Source organism: Gopherus flavomarginatus, chromosome 2 (genome assembly GCF_025201925.1).
Source record: "Gopherus flavomarginatus isolate rGopFla2 chromosome 2, rGopFla2.mat.asm, whole genome shotgun sequence".
Taxonomy (NCBI): domain Eukaryota; kingdom Metazoa; phylum Chordata; order Testudines; family Testudinidae; genus Gopherus; species Gopherus flavomarginatus.
Genome location: NC_066618.1, coordinates 299,364,219 through 299,388,303, shown reverse-complemented (window position 1 = coordinate 299,388,303; position 24,085 = coordinate 299,364,219). Strand labels below are relative to the sequence as shown.

General features: G+C 49.8%; 2 protein-coding genes across 3 annotated transcripts in view; one reads left to right on the top strand and one right to left on the bottom strand.

The window, feature by feature from the left end:
• Positions 1-24,085, top strand: part of EEF1D (eukaryotic translation elongation factor 1 delta) — a 420,646-nt gene that overhangs the window by 54,276 nt on the left and 342,285 nt on the right. The window lies entirely within an intron of this gene.
• The window catches only part of ARHGAP39 (Rho GTPase activating protein 39), a 423,196-nt gene that overhangs the window by 230,324 nt on the left and 168,787 nt on the right, over positions 1-24,085 (bottom strand). For both annotated transcript variants that reach the window (XM_050940675.1, XM_050940676.1), the window contains exon 3: positions 6,178-6,258. In XM_050940675.1, the coding sequence (XP_050796632.1) occupies positions 6,178-6,258 (81 nt within the window). The remainder of the gene's footprint in view (positions 1-6,177; positions 6,259-24,085) is intronic.

Genomic DNA, 24,085 nt, shown 5'->3' with positions numbered 1-24,085 from the left:
ATACATCGGCTACTGCAGCAAGAGCACAGCCTCATTGGTACGACAAGTCCCTTTGTCCCTGCTCCCAAGCTGCAGCCTGTCCACATGCATCCTACCTCTTCATTTACCTTGCAAGCCCTTCAGGGCAAGAACCTCGTCTTATTTATCTGTGCAGCACCAAGACAAAGAATGCTGATGCCGGCTAATGCTAATGCACTGTGTATGGTGCTAATGCAGGACTTGGGAGGGCTGAGTGGAGGAGTTGCCTCATGCTCCCCCACTCTCAATAGTCAATGTCTTAGCCCCCCCAGCACTACTGCTCCCCTGCAGATAATGCTTTCTTTTGGCTCTGTTCGGATATTAAATCCCTGCCCTACAGTAACTGCTCAGGAGCGTTTTATGAATGGATCCTGCCTGGGATTTGCAAGCTGCTGAATATAATAAGGTGGATGCTCTGAGGCTGAATGATTGTGGGAGCAGCTTTGATGAAAGCGTAGGCAGCAAATGCATGGCACTCCTGTGCTGTGGAGAGCTCAGCTGCAGTGCAGGAGGGAATTCTGCAAGCCAGGCAGCGACAAGCGTACCTCAAGCTGGGGCAGGATTTAGCCTTTAAACCTTTATCTATCCTTGCTCTGGTCCATTTCAGTCACGCGCTCAATGTCTGTGTGAGCATGCTGGAAAGTCAGGGAGACGATCAGGGAGATCTTCAGATCTCTCCCAACCACTCTCAAAACACACCCCCTTTCTCTGGCCAAGCAACTGCTGCACATGGACCCCAATCTGATGATTAGTCGGAGGGGTTATCTGAGCGTGTCTCCTCACCAGGGACCGAACCCACTGCCTCCTGACAGGGCCCAGGAAGCTGGCTCTGTGTTGCCAGGCTGTGCCCAAGCGCAACAGCCATTTTGTGTCGTGATTCTGTGGGTTCTGCTCCCCTTCCTGTGTTCTCAGCAGTGCTCTAGGCCAGATTTCTCTCTTGTGTCCTTATAGCCCATGCACCTTGCCCAAGATTTTCAGTTATGCCCAGCGAGTCTGGCTGCCTCCATTTTGGGGGAGCCCAAGCTGAGACACCTTAAATCCAGGAGGGGGCTTGATTTCATAAAGCACCAACCACCTGCCCCTGAAAATCAAGCCCTTTAAATGTGTCGATTTGGGCACAAAAATATCACTCAGCTCAGCTGGAAGTCCTGGCCCTAACTTTCACCCTTGGTGGCAGGAGAACAGTTTGCACAGAAGCCAACGCCCACACCTTAGCGGGGGGTCAGCCATACCCTCAAAAGAAGCTCCCACTTTTATTACAGGAGCTCTTCTCTCCTGACTGCACACAGAGGTCCTCCCGTAAAGGACACCTCTGCCTGGTTCCTGAAGAAAATAATCCACTCTTAGTTAATTAAACAAGCAGGGGGCTTGAAGCTGCTAATTAGCTTCCCATCTGGCACAGATTTGGGGGAGGTAGGGGTAATCTGTGTTTTAGAGCCAATAAAGCTGAGAGGGGAAAGAAATGGAAGTCTCTCTCTCTCCAGCAAAGCTTGTGCTAAGGCAAACAGCTCGTGTGTGCTAACCACAGTGAAATTTCATCTTTTAATTGCTTGGCTGCTGGAAAAGGCCCCACATGAAAGGAAGAGAAAACACAGGCAGCTGTTGCAAGATGTGTTGCTGGCATACATAAGGCTGACAAGGCACTGTACATGCTAGCTGTAAGGCTACACAGACCTCCTGACTGGTAGGAGGGGGGCATTCGCCCACTTGCAGATGGAGTTGCTGTCACTGAGAGAACCTACATTTTCTCTTCTATCTTATTGGAGCTTGTATCCAGTGTGATAATCCAGCTGGCAGAGAGTCAGAATTGATCAGCATCAAATCACTGTCCTGCTTGCTCCGTCCTGTTTACAGAAATAGCTGCTCACAAAACAAATCAGAGTCTCACTCAGTTATCTCTCCAGCCTTGTTTGGCTTTGCGCAGTCACTCACCTGGATGCACACTGAATGAGTATTCCCACTGCTATCTGCAAACTAAAAGAGTGGCCATGTGGTCTAATGGGCCAAGCACGGGCCTGAGAGGCAGGCTCCCCTGAGTTTAATACCAGCTGGAACATGATATAGAGCTTGGGCAAATCACTTCCGTTAGTGTCCTCACCCGGAAGATGGGCATGCAACTTACTCAGCTCACAGAGGAAGGCTCTGAGGAACGGTTGTTATTAGGCTGGCCAAGCTCACCCGCAGCACGTTGCAGGTGTATATAAGAGAACACAGGAAGGTTCTACCAGGGCCATGCAAGAATGTTAAGGTCATTCAATGGTATAGGGTTACAATAAAAAAAGTCATTGCCATTTGTGTTGGGAAGTCTGATCTCTTACTTTTAGGAAGTTTGTTTTTCATCCCACGGTCCAAATGGAGATGAATTTTGACAGGCCAGATAGTCAGTGTACATGAATTCCTCTTGTGAGATCAACGCAAACGAAAGGAAGTTACAGGGCTAGCAGAGTAGACATTTGAAAGGAGATATTTATAGCTGGCTATGCAGGCTGAAAGTTACAAACTCAGTCTCTGCAGGCTGGGTCAGCAGCTCTCACCACCACATCAGCCCTGCTAACTGCCATCAAATCACACAACCAAGAACCTCTTCAACGGAAAGATTTTGACTATTAATCACGTCAGAATGGATGAGTGACTAACCAGGCACCATGCTGGTCTAAGGGTAGCTTCATGCAGGGAACTCCAGCTCATCTTAAACTGAGGCCAAATTACAGCAGAGCACCTAAGGCTGCCTATCATAGTGACCAGTATTGTCTCTGTTTCCTTGGGCTTCTCCTGTTGCCTCTTGTCTTATACTTAGATTGGAGTTTGCAGCGTACAGCTGTGTCAGCCCCAGGAAGTAAAACAGACAAGCTGGGTGAAGAACTCTCTTTTATTGCGCCTATTTCTGGTGGTGAAAGAGACATGCTTTCTGAATATCAGCTAAATCTGGAAAGGAAAAGTCAATTTCTGCTTCCATGGCTCAGAAGTGGAAATCCTCCTACGTGCCTGGTACTGTATCTAAAGCTGCGCAGGTCCAGAGCCTCCCCTCCCTTACTTTTCATTTTAAATTCCAGTGGGATCTACACGCCTCCCTTGCTAGGCATCAGATAGAGAGGGGCACTGCCCATTTAGTCCACCCAATTCCTTCTTTGGGGGCTGCAAGGTGAGGTCACACCAGTATCCCTAATCCAGTCTGGGGATGTCTTCTGAAGGGGATATCTGGGCCAAAGCCTTCTACTCCCTGGGCACACTTGTTCCCCATTCACAGTGCCACCCGCTCTAGCAGTGAGCTCTCCATTCACAGCAAGCTGCAGCATGAGGTTTCAGCTACCATACTCCCTCCCCCTCCCTTTCCTGTTGATAGCGGTCAAGGGAATGCTGGGAAATGTAGTTCTTTCCCTGCTCCAGGGCTGGCTCTATAGGCAGGGAGCTAACAAAGGAACTACAGCTGCCAGGGCCCCCTGTTGGTTCTCAGCTCCCAGGCTGGATCCCTGCTGGCTGCCGCCCCTGCAAATGGGCTGCCCCCCCCCCCTGCAAATGGGCTGCCCCAAGCAGCTGCTTGCTTTGCTGGTGCCTAGAGCCGCCCCTGTTGAAAACGCGTCTTTTCACCAACAGACATTGTCCCAATAAAAGATATCACGTCACCCCCCTCATCTCACTTACACTGTAAGGCACTTGGAGCAGGCATTGTCTGTCTGTTCTGTGTTTGTACAGTGCCCAGCACAACGGGGTCCTGGCTCATGACTGAAGCTCCCAGGGGACACCACAATACAAATCACAAATAAGAATAACTAGTACTAATCTATGCTTTTACCAGAGCACCATTTGGACCCCTAAAGATAGGGCACTGCTGTGATAATCCCTGGCCCCAGCTGAAATCTTGTTGTCCAAAGTCCAAAGTGGGTTTAGGTGGAAAGACTATCAACTCAGCCTCTACACATGTTACAGGACAAATGTTGCTGAAGAATCATAGATGATCCTTCCACACATTCCTGGAGACTCAAAATGCCAAATTTTTGGCAGGAAATGAGTGTACTCTGTTACTCAGTGGTACTCCTCCAGCAGGGCTGGTAGCATTTCAAGGCTCTGAAACTAACTGAGGGAAAATGTTCAATGTAAACGGTGGGTCTAAATGCTAGTCGGAAATAAAAACTGAAGTGATTGCAACTGGTGCATTAAGCTGCCCTTAATTTCTGGAGCCTACAGATGTCCCATTAGGAGCTCACACACTGTGAATGTTAATCAAGGCTCAGAGGAACACTGAACTGAACAATCCTTGAAGCTCATATCCAAGCCGGAAATCTGACACCCACGAATCAACAGCGCTAACATCCTTAAGAAATACATTAATGGAAGCATGATGCTCTGGAGAACGGCTTCACTGACTGTCAGACGGCACATCAGTGCTCAGTCCCACCTTCCTGTGAACTGCAAGGACTGAAATCAGGCATCCTGCTTGCACCATCTGGATAGCAAGTCCGTGTGAGAGCGGCCTCAGGTTTGATATTAGATAAAACGATTCTATTAGAGGAAACTAATGTCCAAGTATTATTTTCTGGATTCCTTTGGATTCTGCCAGTCAGGAAGAGAAAATCCTACCATCCCCAATTTGGGTAGACAGCTCTAGAGAACAGACTGGGACAGAGCACTCTGGCCTTGTCTACAGTAAGAGGGGAAGTGCTACAGTCTAAGTCATTGCTCAGAACACCTTGAACTTTCACTATGTGTACAAACCCCGTCTGTCCACATGCAATGCCCACGTAGAGCATTTCACAAGTCAGCTTGTAATGTAAGTATGTGGCTTAGCTGAACACATGTCATCTTCAACAGTTTCTGCTGAGAGCAATCAGGAAGCCATCAATGCTACAACTGTAGCGATTTAGCCATACCTCCTGACTCCATCTCCTAATGCAGCGCATTGTGTTTGGAGGACAAAATATACACTGGTTCAACCACAGTTCTAAGATGCTCTGTGTGCAGAAGTGCTAGACACTCTTACCAGGGTTTGTCTCTACTTAGAGATATGATTGACGTTATGCATTGTTATCTTCCCTTCCTCCAGGTGAAGCCTCCAACTCCTCTGCCTATAGAGACTGAGGAGGCCTGGTGGCAGAAAATCTGTGCCTGAAACCAACTGAACATTCTGACGAGACAGACAACCCAAATAAACAAACACCTACAGCTCCAAACAAAACCTCAGAAAGCCAACAAAAACTGGCCCCACGGTGGACAAATGATGGCATGGCCGTTCTTACCAGGTCCTGGCAAGCTGCAGGCTCACTGAGAAGGCAGCAGTGACTGACAGAGCACCAGGCCGCTGGAGTCTGCATAATTCCTGAAATGGGTCCCCATTTTCCTCTTGGTGTGAGAGTCCCATTAGCCTTACAGGGCTTTGTGAGCAGCAAGCAGAGAATATGGGGGTGGGGTTTTCCCCCCTCTGTTTTTTTAATATCTAGTTTTACCATTAATGAGAAATCAAAGCAAATATTGATAATTTCTTATACAAAATCCTAATGTAAGCAGTTAAGCATATTTGAAACGACAAGATTACAGCATAGAAGAAACAGACCAGCAGTCTTCTGTCTGAAGTACAATTTTTATAACCTCTGAAATGCACACACAATAATCACTCCCATAAATGAATATTTGCTACTGTCTTATCCAGCCCATGCACAGCAGGAAAGATATCTAAGGAAATCAAACACACTGGCAAGGCAGCAGGGTCTAAAGGATGGAGAACAAGGAAACTCCTGCATTCCATTCCCAGCCCAGTCAGTCACCAAACTGCCTCCAGCCCAGGGCTCCAAATCCCCTGCTCCAACCATTGTTATCATCTTTATTATGCTAGTGCCTAGGGTCCAACCGAGACGAAGCCCACACTGTGGCAGGTACTAGACAAACACAGTAGTGAACAATTTCTGTCCCAAAGAGCTTCCACTCTAAGTAACCAGGAGACAACATTATCATCCTTACATTAGGGAGCCGAAGTTTACAAAGGAAGATCACAAGGAATAAAGAGATAAGGCGTTCAATACCTCCTGCTCCAGGAAGTTCGCTTTCCCCACCCAGACACACTCACAAACAGCATCCCCAATCCCACACACAACAGGGCAGTGTTTACATTTCAGACAGTCATTCTCAGAAGACAAAGCCCCATTACTGTAGATAAATTTCAGCTACCTGTAGTGGAGAAGTTGACCTTCTGCATTGTAATCCCGGTATATTTCATATTCTTTCTCAAACACTCCAGGAGGTGAAGAACTGCAACATAGGAATGGGGAAGAAGGAAGTTACCAAGGATAGCAATTTGCATCAATATTTTAGCTTGTGGGTGACAAGGATGTACCCACACCCGCATTCACCGACACTGTCCTCCAATCCCCACCAGCCTGGGGACCACACTCAGAATTCTCCTCTCTCAGGGGGCTCAGTTACCATCATTTAGCCATCCATGGACTGTAATAGATTTCTACTTCCCTGGGATTGCTCTCAGCTGACTTTCCTCAAAACCCCAAATAGATCATATTTTCCCCTGAACACTAACTGTACATTAAGAAAGGCTCCAATAAGGCGTGCCCATAACAAAAGCATCTCATGATCTTGTCCCACAACCTTTGTCCCTCCAAAACCACCTCCTTTCCCAGGGCTTGGCAACCCACACCAATTTATTTGAAAGCCATTCTACGTTAGCACAGCACTCCATAAGATGTTCAGGGCAAGCACTGTATAAAGTTTAGCATGCTGTCGGCACTGAAATAGATAAAATACCTTGTAACTTATTGTAAACTCTGCAGGGCTAGAGATTTTGGTTTTGTTTTTTGTTAACTCATCTGCACACCTATGGAGAGTCTGCTCAATGTTTTGCTAGTCAGGCAGTTTTAAAGAGGCAACCTACTATGCAGAAATGGCCCTTTGCTACTCGGTAAAGTCTGTCCTCCACCCCCATCTGTACATGAGTCAGATCTGCCGACTTCAGTGGACTGGACAATATTACTACTTTTTGACTTCCATTAGCCCTGCAGATCCAAGACAACGAAGAGGGAGCTGGGAAGGCTACTCCTTGGGCAATAAGTAATGGAATTGTTTACCAAGTTCCAAACACTTGTGAAAATCCACTGATGATGTCTCTGAGGGCCTGATGTGGCCTGAAGAACATCCATTGCTGGCACTGGTGTGCAAGAAGGAAATAACCCAGCTTGATTCTCAGATTCTGGAGGGAGTTTACGGGATGGCAGTTAGAAAACACGAACACTCTACACGGAGTAGATTTGATCTGGAGTCATTGAGAGAACAAGCCTGTAGCCTCATAATGCCATTTTTGAAGTGTTACTTTCCAGACTAGCACATTTTAAAGCCTCTCTCTCACACACATAAATGTTATACAAGGTCAAAAGTCAGTTGCCCCTTGACATTCTTAATACTCCCACTTCATGTTCCTCCTGACTGAACACAAAGCAGAGATGCATGTCTCTTTCCACCGTACTCCATTCAGGCCCTAGATTGAGTTTACCCTACCTTTTTCTGTCTAAAGGCAGCATTCACATTGTTATATAAATGTGCATATATGACTCAGCGCAAAAGAGCTACACCTTCAACTTTGCTTATCATGTATCTTTAATGGCACAGGGAAGTAGGGGGACTCTCTCCCCCTTAACAACACTCTGTAATGGGCTGCATAAATCATCAGGCTTGTTTATAGAACGCCTGGCTATTCACACACACTGAACAAAAGGTTAGACATTTATTTTGTTAGATCCTTATACAACAAAGTGCAAAGCTAGAGAAACTACTTCTTTTCGATCAATTCTCTAAAAGATGTGGTGTGAAAACATACACACAGACACAGAGTTCAGATTAGATGCTGGTTTCAGAAAGAAGAAAAAAAGCCATCTTCCTAATAGGACAGAACTCAAATTTTATTCAGGAAAGTGGCAATAAGAGTAAGCATCTGTCACAGCTAATTTTAATGAGGCTTCTGAGCCTTAAAATTATGACTTGCAGAAGCACTGTGTTGAATCCCTTAATCCCTTTTCTCTCTCTGTATGTAGCACATGCACATGTTCTCCCTGCCTCACTCTCTTGGTATCCAGCCTATTCTGCAGTCCTTGCAGACATCTGTTCTCGTGTTTAGTTCTGAATCCAAATCCAAAGAGTACGGCAACTCCTCCACAATGAGCTGCGATCTCCTTTCACACAATCTACTGAGGCTTGGCTCAGGCAACTTCAGAAGGCTGGGATGTAACTTAGAAAATGGTCCAGCTGTGGACTCCACTCAGAATCTATTGAAGCCAACTGGATGCTTTCTATTGGCTTCAGTGGACTAGAATAGGCTCTAGCTGAGCAAGGTCTTCAGGCAAGTTTTAAAAGCTTCAACTAGAAGCTGCAGGCTGACCAAGTGGACTGGGATGAAGTTTCTCTGTTACAGCAAACATTTGTAACTAAGGGCACTCTGCCTCCCAAAACAGCTGAGGCAAAGGGAATTTACCCACCTCAAGTCCCACTTTGTTCTTCCTTACCTGAATCATAGATGGAACACGCATTGCCATGGCATGTCTTTTTTAGCCAGTTCGTTACCCAGGAAGGAGTTGACCACAGTAACTCCTGGTCTCCCTTCTGTCTAACTATCCCAAAGAACTTCTGGCAGGCTTGGTGAGTCTGGGAGATTGTTTTTAATCAGCACATCAGAAGGTTCTTCCAGAAGCGGAGGGCAAAAAAATTATCAGGGGGTTGGAGCACATGACTTATGAGGAGAGGCTGAGGGAACTGGGATTGTTTAGTCTGCAGAAGAGAAGAATGAGGGGGGATTTGATAGCTGCTTCCAACTACGTGAAAGGGGGTTCCAAAGAGGATGGATCTAGACTGTTCTCAGTGGTAGGAGATGACAGAACAAAGAGTAATGGTCTCAAGTTGCAGTGGGGGAGGTTTAGGTTGGATATTAGGAAAAGACGGTTACTCACCTTTGTAACTGTTGTTCTTCGAGATGTGTTGCTCACATCCATTCCAGTTAGGTGTGCGTGCCGCGCGTGCACGTTCGTCGGAAACTTTTTACCCTAGCAACTCCAGTGGGCTGGCAGGTCGCCCCCTGGAGTGGCGCCGCCATGGCGCTCAATATATATCCCTGCCGGCCCACTCACTCCTCAGTTCCTTCTTGCCGGCTACTCCGACAGTGGGGAAGGAGGGCGGGTGTGGAATGGATGTGAGCAACACATCTCGAAGAACAACAGTTACAAAGGTGAGTAACCATCTTTTCTTCTTCGAGTGATTGCTCACATCCATTCCAGTTAGGTGAATCCCAAGCCATACCTAGGCGGTGGGGTCGGAGTGAGAAGTAGCGGCATGGAGCACTGCAGATCCGAAGGCCGCATCCTCTCTTGACTGCTGGACCAGGGCGTAGTGGGAAGCAAAAGTGTGGACCGATGACCAGGTCGCTGCCCGACAGATTTCCTGGATGGGCACACGGGCGAGGAAAGCCAGCGACGACGCCTGCGCCCTGGTAGAATGTGCAGTCACCCGGCCTGTAGGGACGTGGGCCAAGTCATAGCAGGTCCTGATACAGGACGTTACCCATGAGGATAACCTCTGGGAGGAGATAGGAAGTCCCTTCATGCGGTCCGCTACCGCCACGAAAAGCTGGGGGGATCTGCGGAAGGGCTTGGTCCTCTCCACATAGAACGCGAGAGCCCTACGGACATCAAGCGAGTGGAGCTGCTGCTCCCTGCCTGAGGAGTGAGGTTTCGGGAAAAAAACCGGAAGGAATATCTCTTGGCTGATGTGGAAGGACGAGACTACCTTGGGGAGAAAGGCAGGGTGTGGCCTCAGCTGCACCTTATCTTTGTGGAAGACTGTATACGGGGGGTCCACCACAAGGGCCCGGAGTTCCGACACCCGCCTAGCTGAGGTGATAGCTACTAAAAAGGCAGTCTTCCAAGAGAGGTAAAGCAGGGAGCAAGTAGCTAACGGCTCAAAGGGGGGTCCCATGAGCCGAGACAACACCAAGTTAAGATCCCAGGTTGGAGCAGGGAGTCGGACGTTAGGGTATAAACGTTCCAGTCCCTTAAGAAATCTAGACACCGTCGGGTGAGAAAAAACAGAGCGACCATCCGCACCCGGGTGAAAGGTGGAGATAGCTGCCAGGTGGACCCGCAACGACGATATCGCCAGACCCTGCTGTTTGAGGGACCAAACGTAGTCTAAGATATTGGCCACCGAAACTTCCATAGGGCGGAGATCTCTCTCCACGCACCAACAGGAGAAACGCTTCCACTTGGCCGAGTATGTCACTCTCGTGGAAGGCTTCCTGCTGCCCAAAAGCACCTCCCTCACCGGTGTGGAGCAGCGCAGTTCAGAGCCGGTCAGCCACGCAGGAACCACGCCGCTAGGTGCAGCGACTGCAGGTCCGGGTGACAGAGGGTCCCGTGCTCCTGGGTAATCAGGTCCGGGTGAAGGGGCAGGGGAACTGGGTCGGCTATGGCCAGGTCCAGCAGCATGGGGTACCAATGCTGCCTGGGCCACGCCGGGGCTACCATGATCACGCGAGCCCTGTCCCTGCGCACCTTCAGAAGGACCTTGTGAACCAGAGGAAACGGGGGAAACGCGTAGTACAAGTGGGTCGACCACGGAATAAGGAAGGCATCCGCTATCGACCCGGGCTCCCTGCCCTGAAAGGAGCAGAACGCCTGGCACTTCTTGTTCCCCCCGGACGCGAAGAGGTCCACACGGGGATAACCCCACCTCTGGAAGATGGAGAGAGCGACGTCCGGGCGAAGGGACCACTCGTGCGATAGGAAGGATCTGCTCAAGCGATCCGCCAGCGTGTTCCGTACTCCGGGGAGGAAGGAAGCCATGAGGTGAATGGAATGGGCTACACAAAAGTCCCAGAGTCGCATCGCCTCGTGACACAGGGGAGAGGATCTGGTGCCGCCCTGCTTGTTGACATAGTACATGGTCGTCGTGTTGTCGGTAAACACCGCGACACAACGACCTTGAAGCTGATGGCAGAACGTTTGACAAGCAAGGCGGACCGCTCTCAACTCCCGCATGTTGATGTGCAACCTCACCTCCTGCGGGGACCACAGGCCCTGCGTTCTCAGGGTTCCCAGGTGGGCCCCCCAGCCTAGGTCTGAGGCATTCGTTGTCAGGGACACCGAGGGCTGAGGTGGGTGGAAAGGGAGCCCCGCACACAGTACGGACTGGTCTAGCCACCAGTCGAGAGAATCTAACACCCCTTGGGGGATCGTGATCAGCATGTCTAGCGGCTGCCTTGCCGGCCGGTAATGTTCGATGAGCCACAACTGGAGGGGCCTCATGCGGAGCCGAGCATAACCGGTCACAAACGTGCATGCTGCCATGTGGCCTAACAGGGCTAGACATGTCCGCACTGATGTCAAGGGGGCTGCCCGCAGTCGTTGAACGATCGCCGACAATGCCTGGAACCTCGGCAATGGCAGAAGAGCCCTGGCCACGGTGGCGTCCAGGACGGCCCCAATGAACTCCACCCTCTGCGTGGGAATCAGGGTGGACTTGTCCATGTTGATCAAGAGGCCCAAAGTAGCAAACAGGCCGGTGATCACGCGGACGTGGCTGCAAACTTGCCGTTCCGACGTGCCCCGAATTAACCAATCGTCTAGGTAAGGGAACACGTGGATACGACTGCGTCGAAGATGTGCCACAACAACTACCATGCATTTTGTAAATACCCTCAGGGCCGTAGAAAGGCCAAATGGGAGGACTGCAAATTGGTAGTGAAAGGGGCCCACCACGAAACGAAGGAAACGTCTGTGGTGTGGCCAAATGGCAATGTGAAAATAAGCGTCCTGCATGTCGAGGGCGGCGTACCAGTCTCCCGGATCCAGGGATGGGATAATGGTCCCCAGGGATACCATGCGGAACTTCAACTTCACCAGGTACTTGTTGAGCTCTCGCAAGTCGAGGATAGGCCTGAGGCCTCCCTTGGCCTTGGGGATCAGAAAGTAACGGGAATAAAACCCCTTGCCTTTCTCGTTTTCCGGAACCGCCTCTATAGCTCCTTTGTTGAGGAGCGTCTGTACCTCCTGTCGAAGGAATTGCTCGTGAGAGGGGTCCCTGAAGAGGGATGAGGAAGGGGGGCGGGAAGGAGGAAATGATATAAACTGCAGGCGGTATCCCGTCTGCACCGTGCGTAAGACCCAGCGGTCCGATGTTATTTGGGTCCACGCCGGGAGGAAAAACGAAAGGCGGTTGGAAAACGGGGGGGAAGGATCCGTGGGGGAAACTGTTACTGCGCCCTCGGGCGCACCTTCAAAATGAAGGCTTGGGTCCAGGCGGGGGCTTAGAGGAGCCATGGTTCTGCCCCCCTTGGTTCCCCGAATGCCTGCGCCTTCCATTCCTGCCACGGCGCCTATTAAGGTCCTGCCGTTGGCGGAACTGGGAATATGGCCTGCGCTGCTGCTGCTGCTGAGGCCGGAAGGGTCTGCGCTGCGTTCCCGGTGTGTGCATCCCGAGGGAGCGCATAATGACCCGACTGTCCTTTAGACTCTTAAGTCTGGGGTCTGTCTTTTCGGAAAACAGGCCCTGGCCTTCGAACGGGAGGTCCTGGATGGTATGTTGGAGCTCCGGAGGAAGGCCAGAGACCTGCAGCCAGGAGATACGGCGCATCGTTACCCCCGAAGCGAGGGTGCGGGCAGCCGAGTCTGCAGCGTCCAAAGAAGCTTGCAATGATGTACGTGCAACCTTCTTGCCCTCATCCAGGATGGCTGCAAATTCCTGGCGGGCGTCTTGCGGCAGCAGCTCTTTAAATTTGTCCGCTGCCACCCATGAGTTGAAAGCGTACCTGCTGAGCAGGGCTTGTTGGTTCGAAACCCTGAGCTGCAGCGCCCCAGCGGAGTATACTTTGCGTCCAAGGAGGTCCATTCGCCTGGCCTCCCTGGATTTGGGGGCTGGAGCTTCCTGCCCATGACGCTCTCTGTCATTTACCGATTGTACCACCAGGGAACACGGTGTCGGGTGGATATGGAGGTACTCATAGCCTTTAGAGGGGGCCATGTACTTCCTCTCGACGCCCCTCGCCGTAGGGGGGATGGAGGCCGGTGACTGCCAGATAGTATTGGCGTTGGCCTGGATGGTCCTTATGAAGGGTAGGGCGACCCTGGTGGGAGCATCCGATGAGAGGATGGTAACAATCGGATCCTCGATTTCCGAGACCTCCTCGGCTTGTAGGCTCAGATTCTGAGCTACTCGCCTGAGGAGGTCTTGGTGCGCCCTGAGATCCAGCGGGGGGGGGGCTACTGGAGGAGGTGCCAGCCACCGCTTCATCAGGGGAGGAGGATGAGGAGACCCCCGGCAAGAAAGTGTCTAATGGGGGGTCCCCCTCGGCCCTCGCCTCAGTCTCAGGAGCCAGAGCGGAGTCTTGCTGCTTGGACCCTTCCTCTCCATCCGGGGAGGGAGGGGGGCGAGACAACGAGGCTTCCGGCACTCTGTGCTCCGCCGTCGCAGGCCTAGCAGGAGGCTGTTGGGGGCCCTGGGCTTGATGGTATGCCCATGGGGTCCAAAACCCCCACTGCTGCGGGCCTTGGTCGTGTTGTGGCGGGTCCTGAAAGAGCGCCGCCTGCCGGTCGGTGCCCAGCGCATACCCACTGTCCGTTTGTGAGGAGACCGACGGCTGTCTAGAAGGCCACGGCGGGGCCGACCCTGGCTGGTAAGGGTCTGCGGGGGTCGGCAGCGACGATCTTCTCGGTGCCAGGGATCGGTACCGGGAGTCATAGCGGTGCCGGGATCGGGATCGGGACTGGGTTCTGTCTCGGTGCCAGGATCTGGACCGGTACCGGCCGCCGCTTCGGTGCCGGGATTGGGACCGGGACCTGCCACCAGCTCGGTGCCGGGAGGTCGACCGGGACCGGGACCTGCCACCAGCTCGGTGCCGGGAGGTCAACCGGTGCGGCGAGTGACGGCGGGACTGGCTCCTGGAGTCACGGTGCCGGTATCGGCGGCTGGAGTCCGACCGCGACCGCCTTGAGGTCGACCGGTGCCACGAGTGCGACCGGTACCGCCGAGGGGAGCGGTGCCGGGACTGCGAGCGGCGATGAGATCTCGACCTGCCGTGACGTCGGGACCTGGACCGCGAGCGCGAGTCCCGAGACGGTGCCGACATCATGGGCTTCCCTCTAGATGCGATCCGCACCGGAGGTACCGGGGGTGGCAGCTGAGTAGGCTCTGTCAAGGCAATGAGGTCCCGTGCCGAGGCGAAGGTCTCCGGCGTGGATGGGACCAATATCTCAACCCCAGACCTTATGGGGGAGCTTGGCGGCACCGGACTCGACGGACCCGCCGGGCCCGGAGTCGACGGTGCCGGCGGCGCCGCGGCCGATGTTGAGGCCGGGCGCTCCAGTCGGGTCTGCCTGGCTGGAGTAGCAGACGCTGACGGTCTTGGTTCTGCACCCGGTGCCGGAGAAGGTCGGTGCCGGGGAGTCTTTCCGGTGCCGGCACGATCCGGTGCCGGCGCCGAGATCACGGCCTGCGAAGCCGCCGGGTCAAGTGCCGCCTCCATAAGGAGAGTCCGGAGTCTTTGATCTCTCTCCTTTTTTGTCCTTGGCTTAAAAGCCTTGCAGATGCGGCACTTGTCCGATCTGTGCAATTCCCCCAGGCACTTCAGGCACGCGTCGTGGGGGTCGCTGGTAGGCATAGGCTTCTTGCAGGCCGCACACTGCTTGAAGCCCGGCGAACCAGGCATGAGCCCGGTGCCGGGTGCCAGGAAGGGCTAGAGCCCCCGGCGAACAACTATTTACACTTAATTACTACTATCTATACTTAACAGTCTAACTAACAACTATAACAATAACGAGAGATAACTAGAGATAACAAGGAGAGCTAGGGACGTGGAGGACAGCTATGCCGCGCTCCACAGTTCCAACGACCGACACGGCGGTAAGAAGGAACTGAGGAGCGGGTGGGCCGGCAGGGATATATATTGAGCGCCATGGCGGCGCCACTCCAGGGGGCGACCTGCCGGCCCACTGGAGTTGCTAGGGTAAAAAGTTTCCGACGAACGTGCACGCGCAGCGCGCACACCTAACTGGAATGGATGTGAGCAATCACTCGAAGAAGAAACACTATTTCACTAGGAGGGTGGTGAAGCACTGGAATGGGTTACCTAGGGAGATGGTGGAATCTCCTTCCTTAGAGGTTTTTAAGAGCAGGCTTGACAAAGCCCTGGCTGGGATGATTTAGTTGGGAATTGGTCCTGCTTTGAGCAGGGAGTTGGACCAGGTGACCTCCTGAGGTCCCTTCCAGCCCTGATATTCTACGATGCTCGAGACAGAGGCTCCAGTACAGTAATGTTGCCTTTAAGACACCTTTTTTCCAGCTCAGTCTGCAAGACTCAAGTCTCAGTTTTCTGAGGTAGGTGGGAACTCACAAGTGAATTAAGCTTGTATTTACTCACCCATTTGGATCCAAAAAATGAACAAATTACCCAGATGTGAAGAGTCCATGAGATTCAGATGGTGCAAGTCAGCAGCAATTACAACTAATTATTCAATTATATTTTATTTTTTCTATTTCATGTTACCTCTCTATGTTTAGCTATACCAAGGATTCTTTGGGGGCATTATACACTGAAGAACTGACACCCTAAGATATCTCCTTTACCAAGATATCTCCTTCACCTAGTCCTCTAGATGCCTGTAAAATACGAGCAAATGCAAGTGTTGCTGGGATTACTGTCCAAAGTACTGATTTTTAAGTTTTCAGTGTAAAGCTTGAAAGTGCACCTATGGCAACTCAGATGAAGCAGCCTTTAATATGTTCTGCCCTAAAATATGCTCATGTTCACTTGGCAGATGTTAGTGCCTTGCAGAGCTTCAAAAAAAGTGGCACGAGATGCCAGCCTAGGAGCAATTAGAAGAGAATGATTCAAATATCAGGCTTGTATATGAGTGAGCTCTGAATGACCCAAAGCCATATACGGTATGTGCTGCTGCATGGTCACAAGATCACATGGCAAGAGGCTCGCTCTGGAGTAGCTGACAATCCCTATTCCCATCCGAAGTATTGCAAAAAGCTCCTGGAGGAGACGACATGTCAGGAGAAATAAGGGATGTTATTCCTTGGTCCTTGCTCCCTGTTTCTGGGCACACGATGGACAGTATTGCTCTTCATTTCATTGCTGGTGAATCACAGTTGGATTGTAATCAACTCCTCCTACTGAAGCACCAGGCTGGAAATGATATTGATGGCAACCATCTTGTCCCTCACATGCGTTACAAGTTTCAAGGTCATGAGAAATATGGTAACATGTCATTTATGACAGACATTCCATATGAACGACTTATTTTATAGCAGATCAAAATTCACCACGCCGTAACTGTTGCTAAGAACACATTACTCATTATCTTTAGGTTGATTTTTGAAGGTTCTGACTCTGAAAAATAAAATCCCTTGATAGGACAGAATATTGAGTAATTGACAAGACTGAGGGAGGGGAAAAAAGCCACTGTATCAGACAGGAGTCTGGAAAAATAAGCCATCACTCAGGTTAGAAGATCTGTTTTATAGCATCAGAGGAAGCTCTTAGCAAACTTTCAAAGGAAACTAGCTTTGTTCCTGTTGACAGGCCTACATGAGTCAGATCATCTACATGTTGTCGTGTTTTTCTTAAGAACATAAGAATGGCCATAATGGGTCAGACCAAAGGTCCATCTAGCCCAATATCCTGTCTTTCCACAGTGGCCAATGCCAAGTGCCCCAGAGCGAATGAACAGAACAGGTAATCATCAAGTGATACATCCCCTGTCGCCCATTTCCAGCTTCTGGCAAAGAGAGGCTAGGAACAGCATCCCCCGCCATCCTGGCTAATAGCCACTGATGGACCTATCCTCCATGAACTTATCTAGTTCTTTTTTTAATCTTGTTATAGTCTTGGCCTTCACAACATTCTCTGGCAAAGAGTTCCACAGACTGACTGTGCGTTGTGTGAAAAAATACTTCTAGATGCACAAACAAGTACAGTACGATTTACAAATCAATGGAATTGCATGTGGACATAAGTGACCATGGGTCTGGTAGAACAGGAGGATTTAAAGGAGGATGAATGATAGTAAGTATAATAAAAGGAATGCAATAAAGGAAGGAGCAAAAAAATGTATGCCAACATAAAAGAATTTTAACAACTAAATAGCTACTATTCCTATGTGGATGGCTCCTTTCCAAGACTTGCTACTTCTGTAACATGCAAGGGCTGCTAGTTGAGTAGGAGACAAAAGGATAAGTCAATCCAAGGCTTTTGGTCCTTCCTGTCTTGTTCACTTCACATCAGGATAAAGACACACAATTTCCAGACTTCACTACAACACTGGACACTGTTCTTTTGACACGTGACACTGTGGGGATTCATTACCCAGCCCTGAGATTTCAGGTTGAGAGTTTCAGTTTTCTGGAAGATGCATCCCAGAGGTCAAGGACATGAGAGCCCAGAAAGGGAAGGAACACAAGGTGGCACTTGGGTAGACAGAGCCCCCATTAAACTCCCTGGCTTATGCTCTAATGGGGTAACCAAGGGCTCCCCATGATTCTTAGCATAAAGGGAGACGCAAATGTCTTGGGGAAGCCCCCACATCTCCAACTTCTCTCTTCTCCCCAGCCTCACGGTAAATTGCCAAGTTAGTTCACCTTTTTAATCTAGATTTCTAAATGTTTTGAGGTGGAGGTGATCAAATCCAGAGCAGCCTGCTACTGCCCAGATTCCTCTTAATGCATTGCTTCAGCTCTGATTGACACAGACTCACAGAATGCTTCACCAATTGATGTCACTTTATATCTAATGTTTAGAACAACTTACTCCGGAGAACTCAATTCCCAGCAAGCACCCTTCACAGCGCTGCAGAGTCTTAAATGCACCAGTTAAAAACTCCAGTTTCCAACTGTCAAAACACCATGCAGCCCCAAGGGGCCAGGAAACACCTCTGCACGAATTCCCAAGGGGAAAGGGGATTGTCACCTTTTTGCCTCTTTGCTGAGGCCATTTGGTCACTTTCTGAAAATTTGGCAAAACCGAACAAAAAGGTGTTCCTGCCTTTGTGACTCCTTAGCATGATGAGCTAATGTAGATCTCATGTGTGACACCATCAGTCTGTGACAGCCCTTCAGGAAAGGCCTTTAACTGCTTCCTTCTACTCAGCACTGTAGCTGATGCTTGGCAGGATGGAGTGCACATGAACTTCGCTCCATTTAGTTAATACACACGCAGGCTGCTGACCCCCAGTCATGAGACTAAGACAGGCATTATGGAATGCTGCCATCACCCAAAACGCTTGGGTTGGTTGATTTGCCTTTGATCCACTGTGATCCATGGGACGGGGGTCAGCTTGTTCAAGAATTAGTACAAACCCAACAGAGAAAATTACACAAGTACTGCAAGTTGGGAATAGGTTCTGGACAAAGGCTTCCACTGCTGCATTTTCTATGGCAGTTAAACGGCAGTGCATGACACGTGCAGCTGTCTTTGTACCATATAAGCCTTCTAAGCAGCAAAGCTGCTTTCTAGGCCCACCCCGAGGATGAGCCATCAGATGCTTTCTATAACATGCCCACGTACTGACTTATTCTAACTCTAACATTTCTAAGACAACCTTGCAAAACTCTACTTGCTTATGAAAAGTTTATCTATCTTTGATAGTCATGTACAATGTCTTATCCTGGCACATGAGTAAGAAGTCTGTGCCTGGGCTAGCAAGTCTTTGTGACAGATATGGAAATTTCCTGCTATGGCCTTGACAAAAGGTACTGAATTAAGTTTATGTCTCTTTGGGGTCCATTGAATTAAATGAATGATGTATGTATTATTGTGGGCTGGGACATGGGCAACAGGTGAAACCTCACTTTGGAAAGGCTAACCCACCCCACCCCGCTTCTGACCGAGCCACCTCCGCCCTACCCTGTGACCGGAGTCCCGACCAGCCCACCCTAGTTGCACCAGCCAGCCCAACTCCCGGACCAGCCCGTGCCAGCCGGCCTGACCCCCTGCCTTGGTTTTAGCGTGGCATTAACAGATGGCTCGAGTGCATTGGTCCAGGTGCCTTCAGCAATCCAAGCCAAGTTCTAATAGACCAGTCTGGAGCGCTTTTAAATAAAGATTTTTTTTTCATTTAAAAATTATTAAAATGACTTATGTGTAGCACATTATGCAACTTCCAGCATGGACAATGCTTCATACAGGGGGAGAGAAATGACGTGAGCTTGGATATTACAGCAATCCATGCCAGATAAATGCCCAAGATAGAAGTGTGGAAGGAAGGTTATTGAAACTTTTCTGGTATGATGTGGAATATATTACTGAAGTTCTTTGGCCGCCTTTTCTTTTCTTTAATTTCCTGAGCCTTAGCACTTCTGCTTTATTAAAGGCAATGAGGACTAGTGGGCTGACTATAGAACTGGGATCTAGGAACTTGAGTTCTGTTCTGAGCTACACCACTGACTTCTTATGTGAGCCTGACCAAGTCATTGACATTCTCCAGGGCTTTTTCTATTGGTGAAGCGGGGATGAGGCCTGCCTCCCAGGGCTGTTGCTGGTTAACATTTGCCCTGTGTTTTGAAGATGTAAAATGCTGCTTGTGTGTCTGTTCCTGACTCCACTCCTACTTCTCATCTCCCACTTTTGGTGACTGCCTTTTCAGCAGCGCTTTGTGACCTGCTGGATTCTTTTATCTCAGGCAGTACAAGTCAGATGGAAAGGGAGAGTTGAAAGTGTCCCGTGGGTCACAAAGTGCTCCAGAAATGACAGGCAGAAGATGGATACAGAGGCAATTTAAAACTCCCTTTAGCTCCTCTGTTCCCCTCCTTACTCAGAAGGTGTCAGGCAGCTTTCAAACAACCCTTCTTCGAATAGCTGAATCAGTCACAGCTGAGTAACTTCTTTTAAATTGTGTATCAAATCATTGACACAAACCCACAGCTCCGTCCTCTTGCAGCAGTTTCATGAGACCATAACCACAATTTCTGAATAATTGTCAGACCCACTTTGACCCTAAGAACACCCCAATGCCAGAGGGCAGGCGGTTCCCTGGTAGGTAGCTGACAGCCTCAGCTGACCTGACCAGCTCAGTGTCCCAACTTGCTGTTGGCATAATCTGTATCTAAAAAGGGTCATGTAAGATGTCATATGCGAACTGACAACATGCTGATCATTAATGTTATGGTGTGGTGCATGCACAGGTGATGTATGAAAAATTATAACTATGTGCTGGAAATAAGTTCTTAAGTGGCGTTTGGCAGAGCCACCCAGAGGATTCAGGGGGTCTGGGGTCTTCAGCAGCTGGGGGCCCCCGCTTCTGCGATGGGGGTCCTTCTGCTCTGGGACCTGCCGCTGAAGTGCCCCGAAGACCTGCGTCAGGGGCCCCTTGCTGCCAAATTACCGTAGAAGACCCGGCACTTTAGCAGCGGGTCCTGCTTCGGCAGTAATTCAGCAGAAGCAGCAGCTCCGGGGGCCCAGGCCCTGCGAGAGTTTTCTAGGGCCACCAGAGCGAGTGAAGGACCCCGCTCCAGGGGCCCCAAAAAACTCTCGTGGGGGCCCTGCGGGGCCCGGAGCAAATTGCCCCACTTGCCCCCCCCCCGGGCAGCCCTGGTGTTTGGCAGACAGGGCTTAAGTCACCCCATCCTAGACAAAGGAATGTGGTTCTGCCTGCTTGAATGTGCCTCCCTTGTAAGTTGAGCAAGAAGAGACAATGAAAGTACTTACTTTGAAGACAAAGCCATTAGGCAAACCAGTGTGGAGGACGGCCACTTAACAATCTTGACAGGGGATGGAAGCTGCAGCTCCAGGAAACCTTTCTGCCTCCTGAAGCAAGGTCATTTAACTTTAGAAGATCTAAGTCAGGATGGAGCCATTTTGGTTTCCATTACTGGGCAGATACAAGAGACCAGAGCTCTTGTACATCTGAGAAAAGGGGAACCTTTCAAACATGGGGATGAAAGTCTCTGGAAATCTGAATATAGGCAAGACCAAGACTCTAGTTTATTAGGTTTGAGTCCTAGAAATGTGTATTTACTTTTGTTTGTAACAATTCTATCTCAATTCCTTCTACTTGGTATCACTTACATTTTCAGCCAAACTAACGGGCTGATACCGTGTACTGTCTCTTTAAAGAAGCAGCAGCCTGGATAAGGTTTGTGAGTGCCACAGTGAGAGAGGCTGAGTACTGCAGAGAAGACACTGTGGGGGAGACTCCTGGCCGGAAGGGTTGTTGGTGTCAACCAGCAAGAAATAACCTGACTGGTGAAAGCCAGGGTGAGGTCATTGTGTTGTAAGCAAGAGGCTGGTTTCAGGGCTCTAGGGTGAAGCAAGATAGCACAGAAGAACACAGGGTTCCAGGGCAGGCAGTGACACAGCCTTGTGCTGGTCTGGGTGAACCCCAAAAGCATGTCACCCTCATTAATCTGGAGTCTGAGAGAGACACTAATTGGAACCAGTGGTCCCTCATGCTGAAGCAGTGGTAGCTGACTTAATCTGGGAGCATCCAAGGCAGGATGGCAATTGCTTTTCTAAAGTGTAATGAAAGCAGAGCTCTCTGAATACAATAATTTTTCAGGTCCTGTGTTTCTCCCTTGCCTCCCTCTTCCAGGGCAGAAAGCAGACTGCCTGCTACAGAGAACTCACAGGTGGGTTATTGTCTGAGGGAGTTGTCTATCCTGCAAAACTGGTTCTCTTCTATCTCATGAGCAACCTCCCAAATAACGCTCTATCTTCTGGTATGAAGCACAGTGTTGAATTCAATGTGGATGAGGGGCTTTCTGCAGTGATGGTCATAACGCCCTTTGGAGCAGGGGATTTGTGTGTCTGGGTGCGTGCTGCTCCTGTCTCGCCGGAAGCTTCACTCTGTCCCCTCTCTGTTTGCTATGTTCCTGTACTGATTTCCAAACCTTATCTGAAAGGTGCCTTGCTTCAAACACAGGCCAAGGTGGTAAAGTGGAACTCCAGCATGCTAGAAATTTGAGAATTCACTACAGTTGTACTGTTGTTTTTTTCAAACAGTCAATAAAAGGTAAAGCAGACCTATTCCTCACAGAGTGCCATTTCCTGGGGGAAGAGGAACGGAGGTTCTGCCATTATCTCAACTTCCCAGATACTGTCCAGCAGGAGAATAAACGCCAGATACTGGAAGCTCAAAGAAAATTACATTTGCCTGATAATTCTTACATATCTCATTGGGGCCAAAATAACCTTTCTCTTTATTCCCCCTTTTTTCTTTTCATGTTACACTAACACTTCTGGAGATTTTCTGTTTCCAAACCACTAGAAACAACAGAAAATTACTCCAATCAGAGTTGTGACCCCGAGTGCCAGAGACTCTAATGACGTGCCCCAGGGTACTAGAGATGGGCAGCCATGTAAGGATATGGCTACGCTATAGGTGCTGCAACTGTGCTGCTGTAGTTTAGACACTTACTACTATGATGGAAGGAAGAATTCTTCTGTCAACCTAGCAGTGTCTACACAGGAGCTTAGGTTGGCTTAACTACTTCTGTCAGGGGTATGAATTTTTCACATACCTGAGTGGCATAGCTAAGTTGATCTAAGTTTTAGGTGTAGACCGGGCCTAAAACCCTTGGAGAGATGGATCTATTTCCTTCTCTCCCCTTGTTCTCTCTGATCCTCCATTTCAATGTTCTTCTGGCTTCAGTCTTCCTTTTCAGAAAAAAGCCCCCCCAAACCACCACTGTCTTGTTACTCTGCATAAACAAGGATGGGGGAAAAACATACTCAACAAATCCTTTTGGGTTATTGAGGAACAGTCTGTGAAATAGGGATATAATGAGCAGAGCTATTTGATAATCTGACAGGTCGTTCTACTCATCACCTGTCAGAGGGGAATAAAGTCTAACAACTGTTTATATATTCAAAATGAAAGGATTAAAAAACCCAATAGATTGTGAGCACATGTTGGAATCTGGCATGGATTTTTTGTGTTTAAACAAACATTAATGAGAAATTTAATACAACTGTAACTGGTTCCGCAGGGAGCAATGGAAGGTGAGACCCAGGGCCAGCGCAATCACTAGGTGAACTAGGCGGCCGCCTAGGGAGCCTCGTGGTTGATGGGGCCTAAAAGCCTGCTCAGGTGAGGAGGTGAGCTGGGGCGGTGGGGCGTGCAGGGAGGGCCGCCCGTAGTAATGGGGGGGTGGGGGAGGGCGCACAGCGGAACTGCTCCCCGCCCCAGATCACCTCCATTCTGCCTCCTCCGCTGAGCACACAGCCCCTACTCTAATTCTCCTCCAATTGGCGCCACAAGCCTGGGAGGGGAGGAGAATTAGAGTGGCGCCGGTGTGCTCAGCGGAGGAGAGCTGGGGCGGGCTCCCCAGGTGGGGTTAGCTGCTGTGGAGGGGGCAGGGTTAGCTACTGCAGAGGTGGAACTCCCGGGGCAGGGTTAGCTGCGAGGGGAGCCTCCCCGGGCGGGGGGGGGGGGGGTGGCAGGCTGGATTAGCTGCCTGTCATAAATGGATAGTTAAGAGTTAATGGAACAGAAGTACCTCATATCTCTTTTGCCTGGAAAGGGTTAACAAGATCTGTGATCCTGGCTGTCACCTGACCAGAGGACCAATCAGGGGACAGGATACTTTCAAATCTTGAGGGAGGGAAGTTTGTGTCTGTGCTGTTAGTGTTTGGTTGTTGTTCACTCTGGGGGCTCAGAGGGACCAGACGTGCAACCAGGTTTCTCTCCAATCTCCCTGATACAGGTTCTTATAGATTCAAAATAGTAAGTACTAGGTGATAAGGTGAGCTAGGCTTATGTTTGTTTTCTTTATTTGTAAATGTGTATTTGGCTGGAAGGAGTTCAAATGTGTATTTTGCTGAAAGGATTTTACTTTGTACTTGTATACTTAGGCTGGGAGGGTATTCCAAGTGTCTATAGCTGACAGACCCTGTAACATATTCCATCTTAAATTTACAAAGATAATTTTTACTGTTTTTCTCTCTTTAATTAAAAGCTTTTCTTGTTTAAGAACCTGATTGTTTTTTTATTCTGGTGAGACCCCAGGGGACTGGGTCTGGATCCACCAGGGAATTGGTGGGGAGAACGGAGGGAAGGGAGAGAGAAAGGTTAATTTCTCTCTGTGTTAGGAT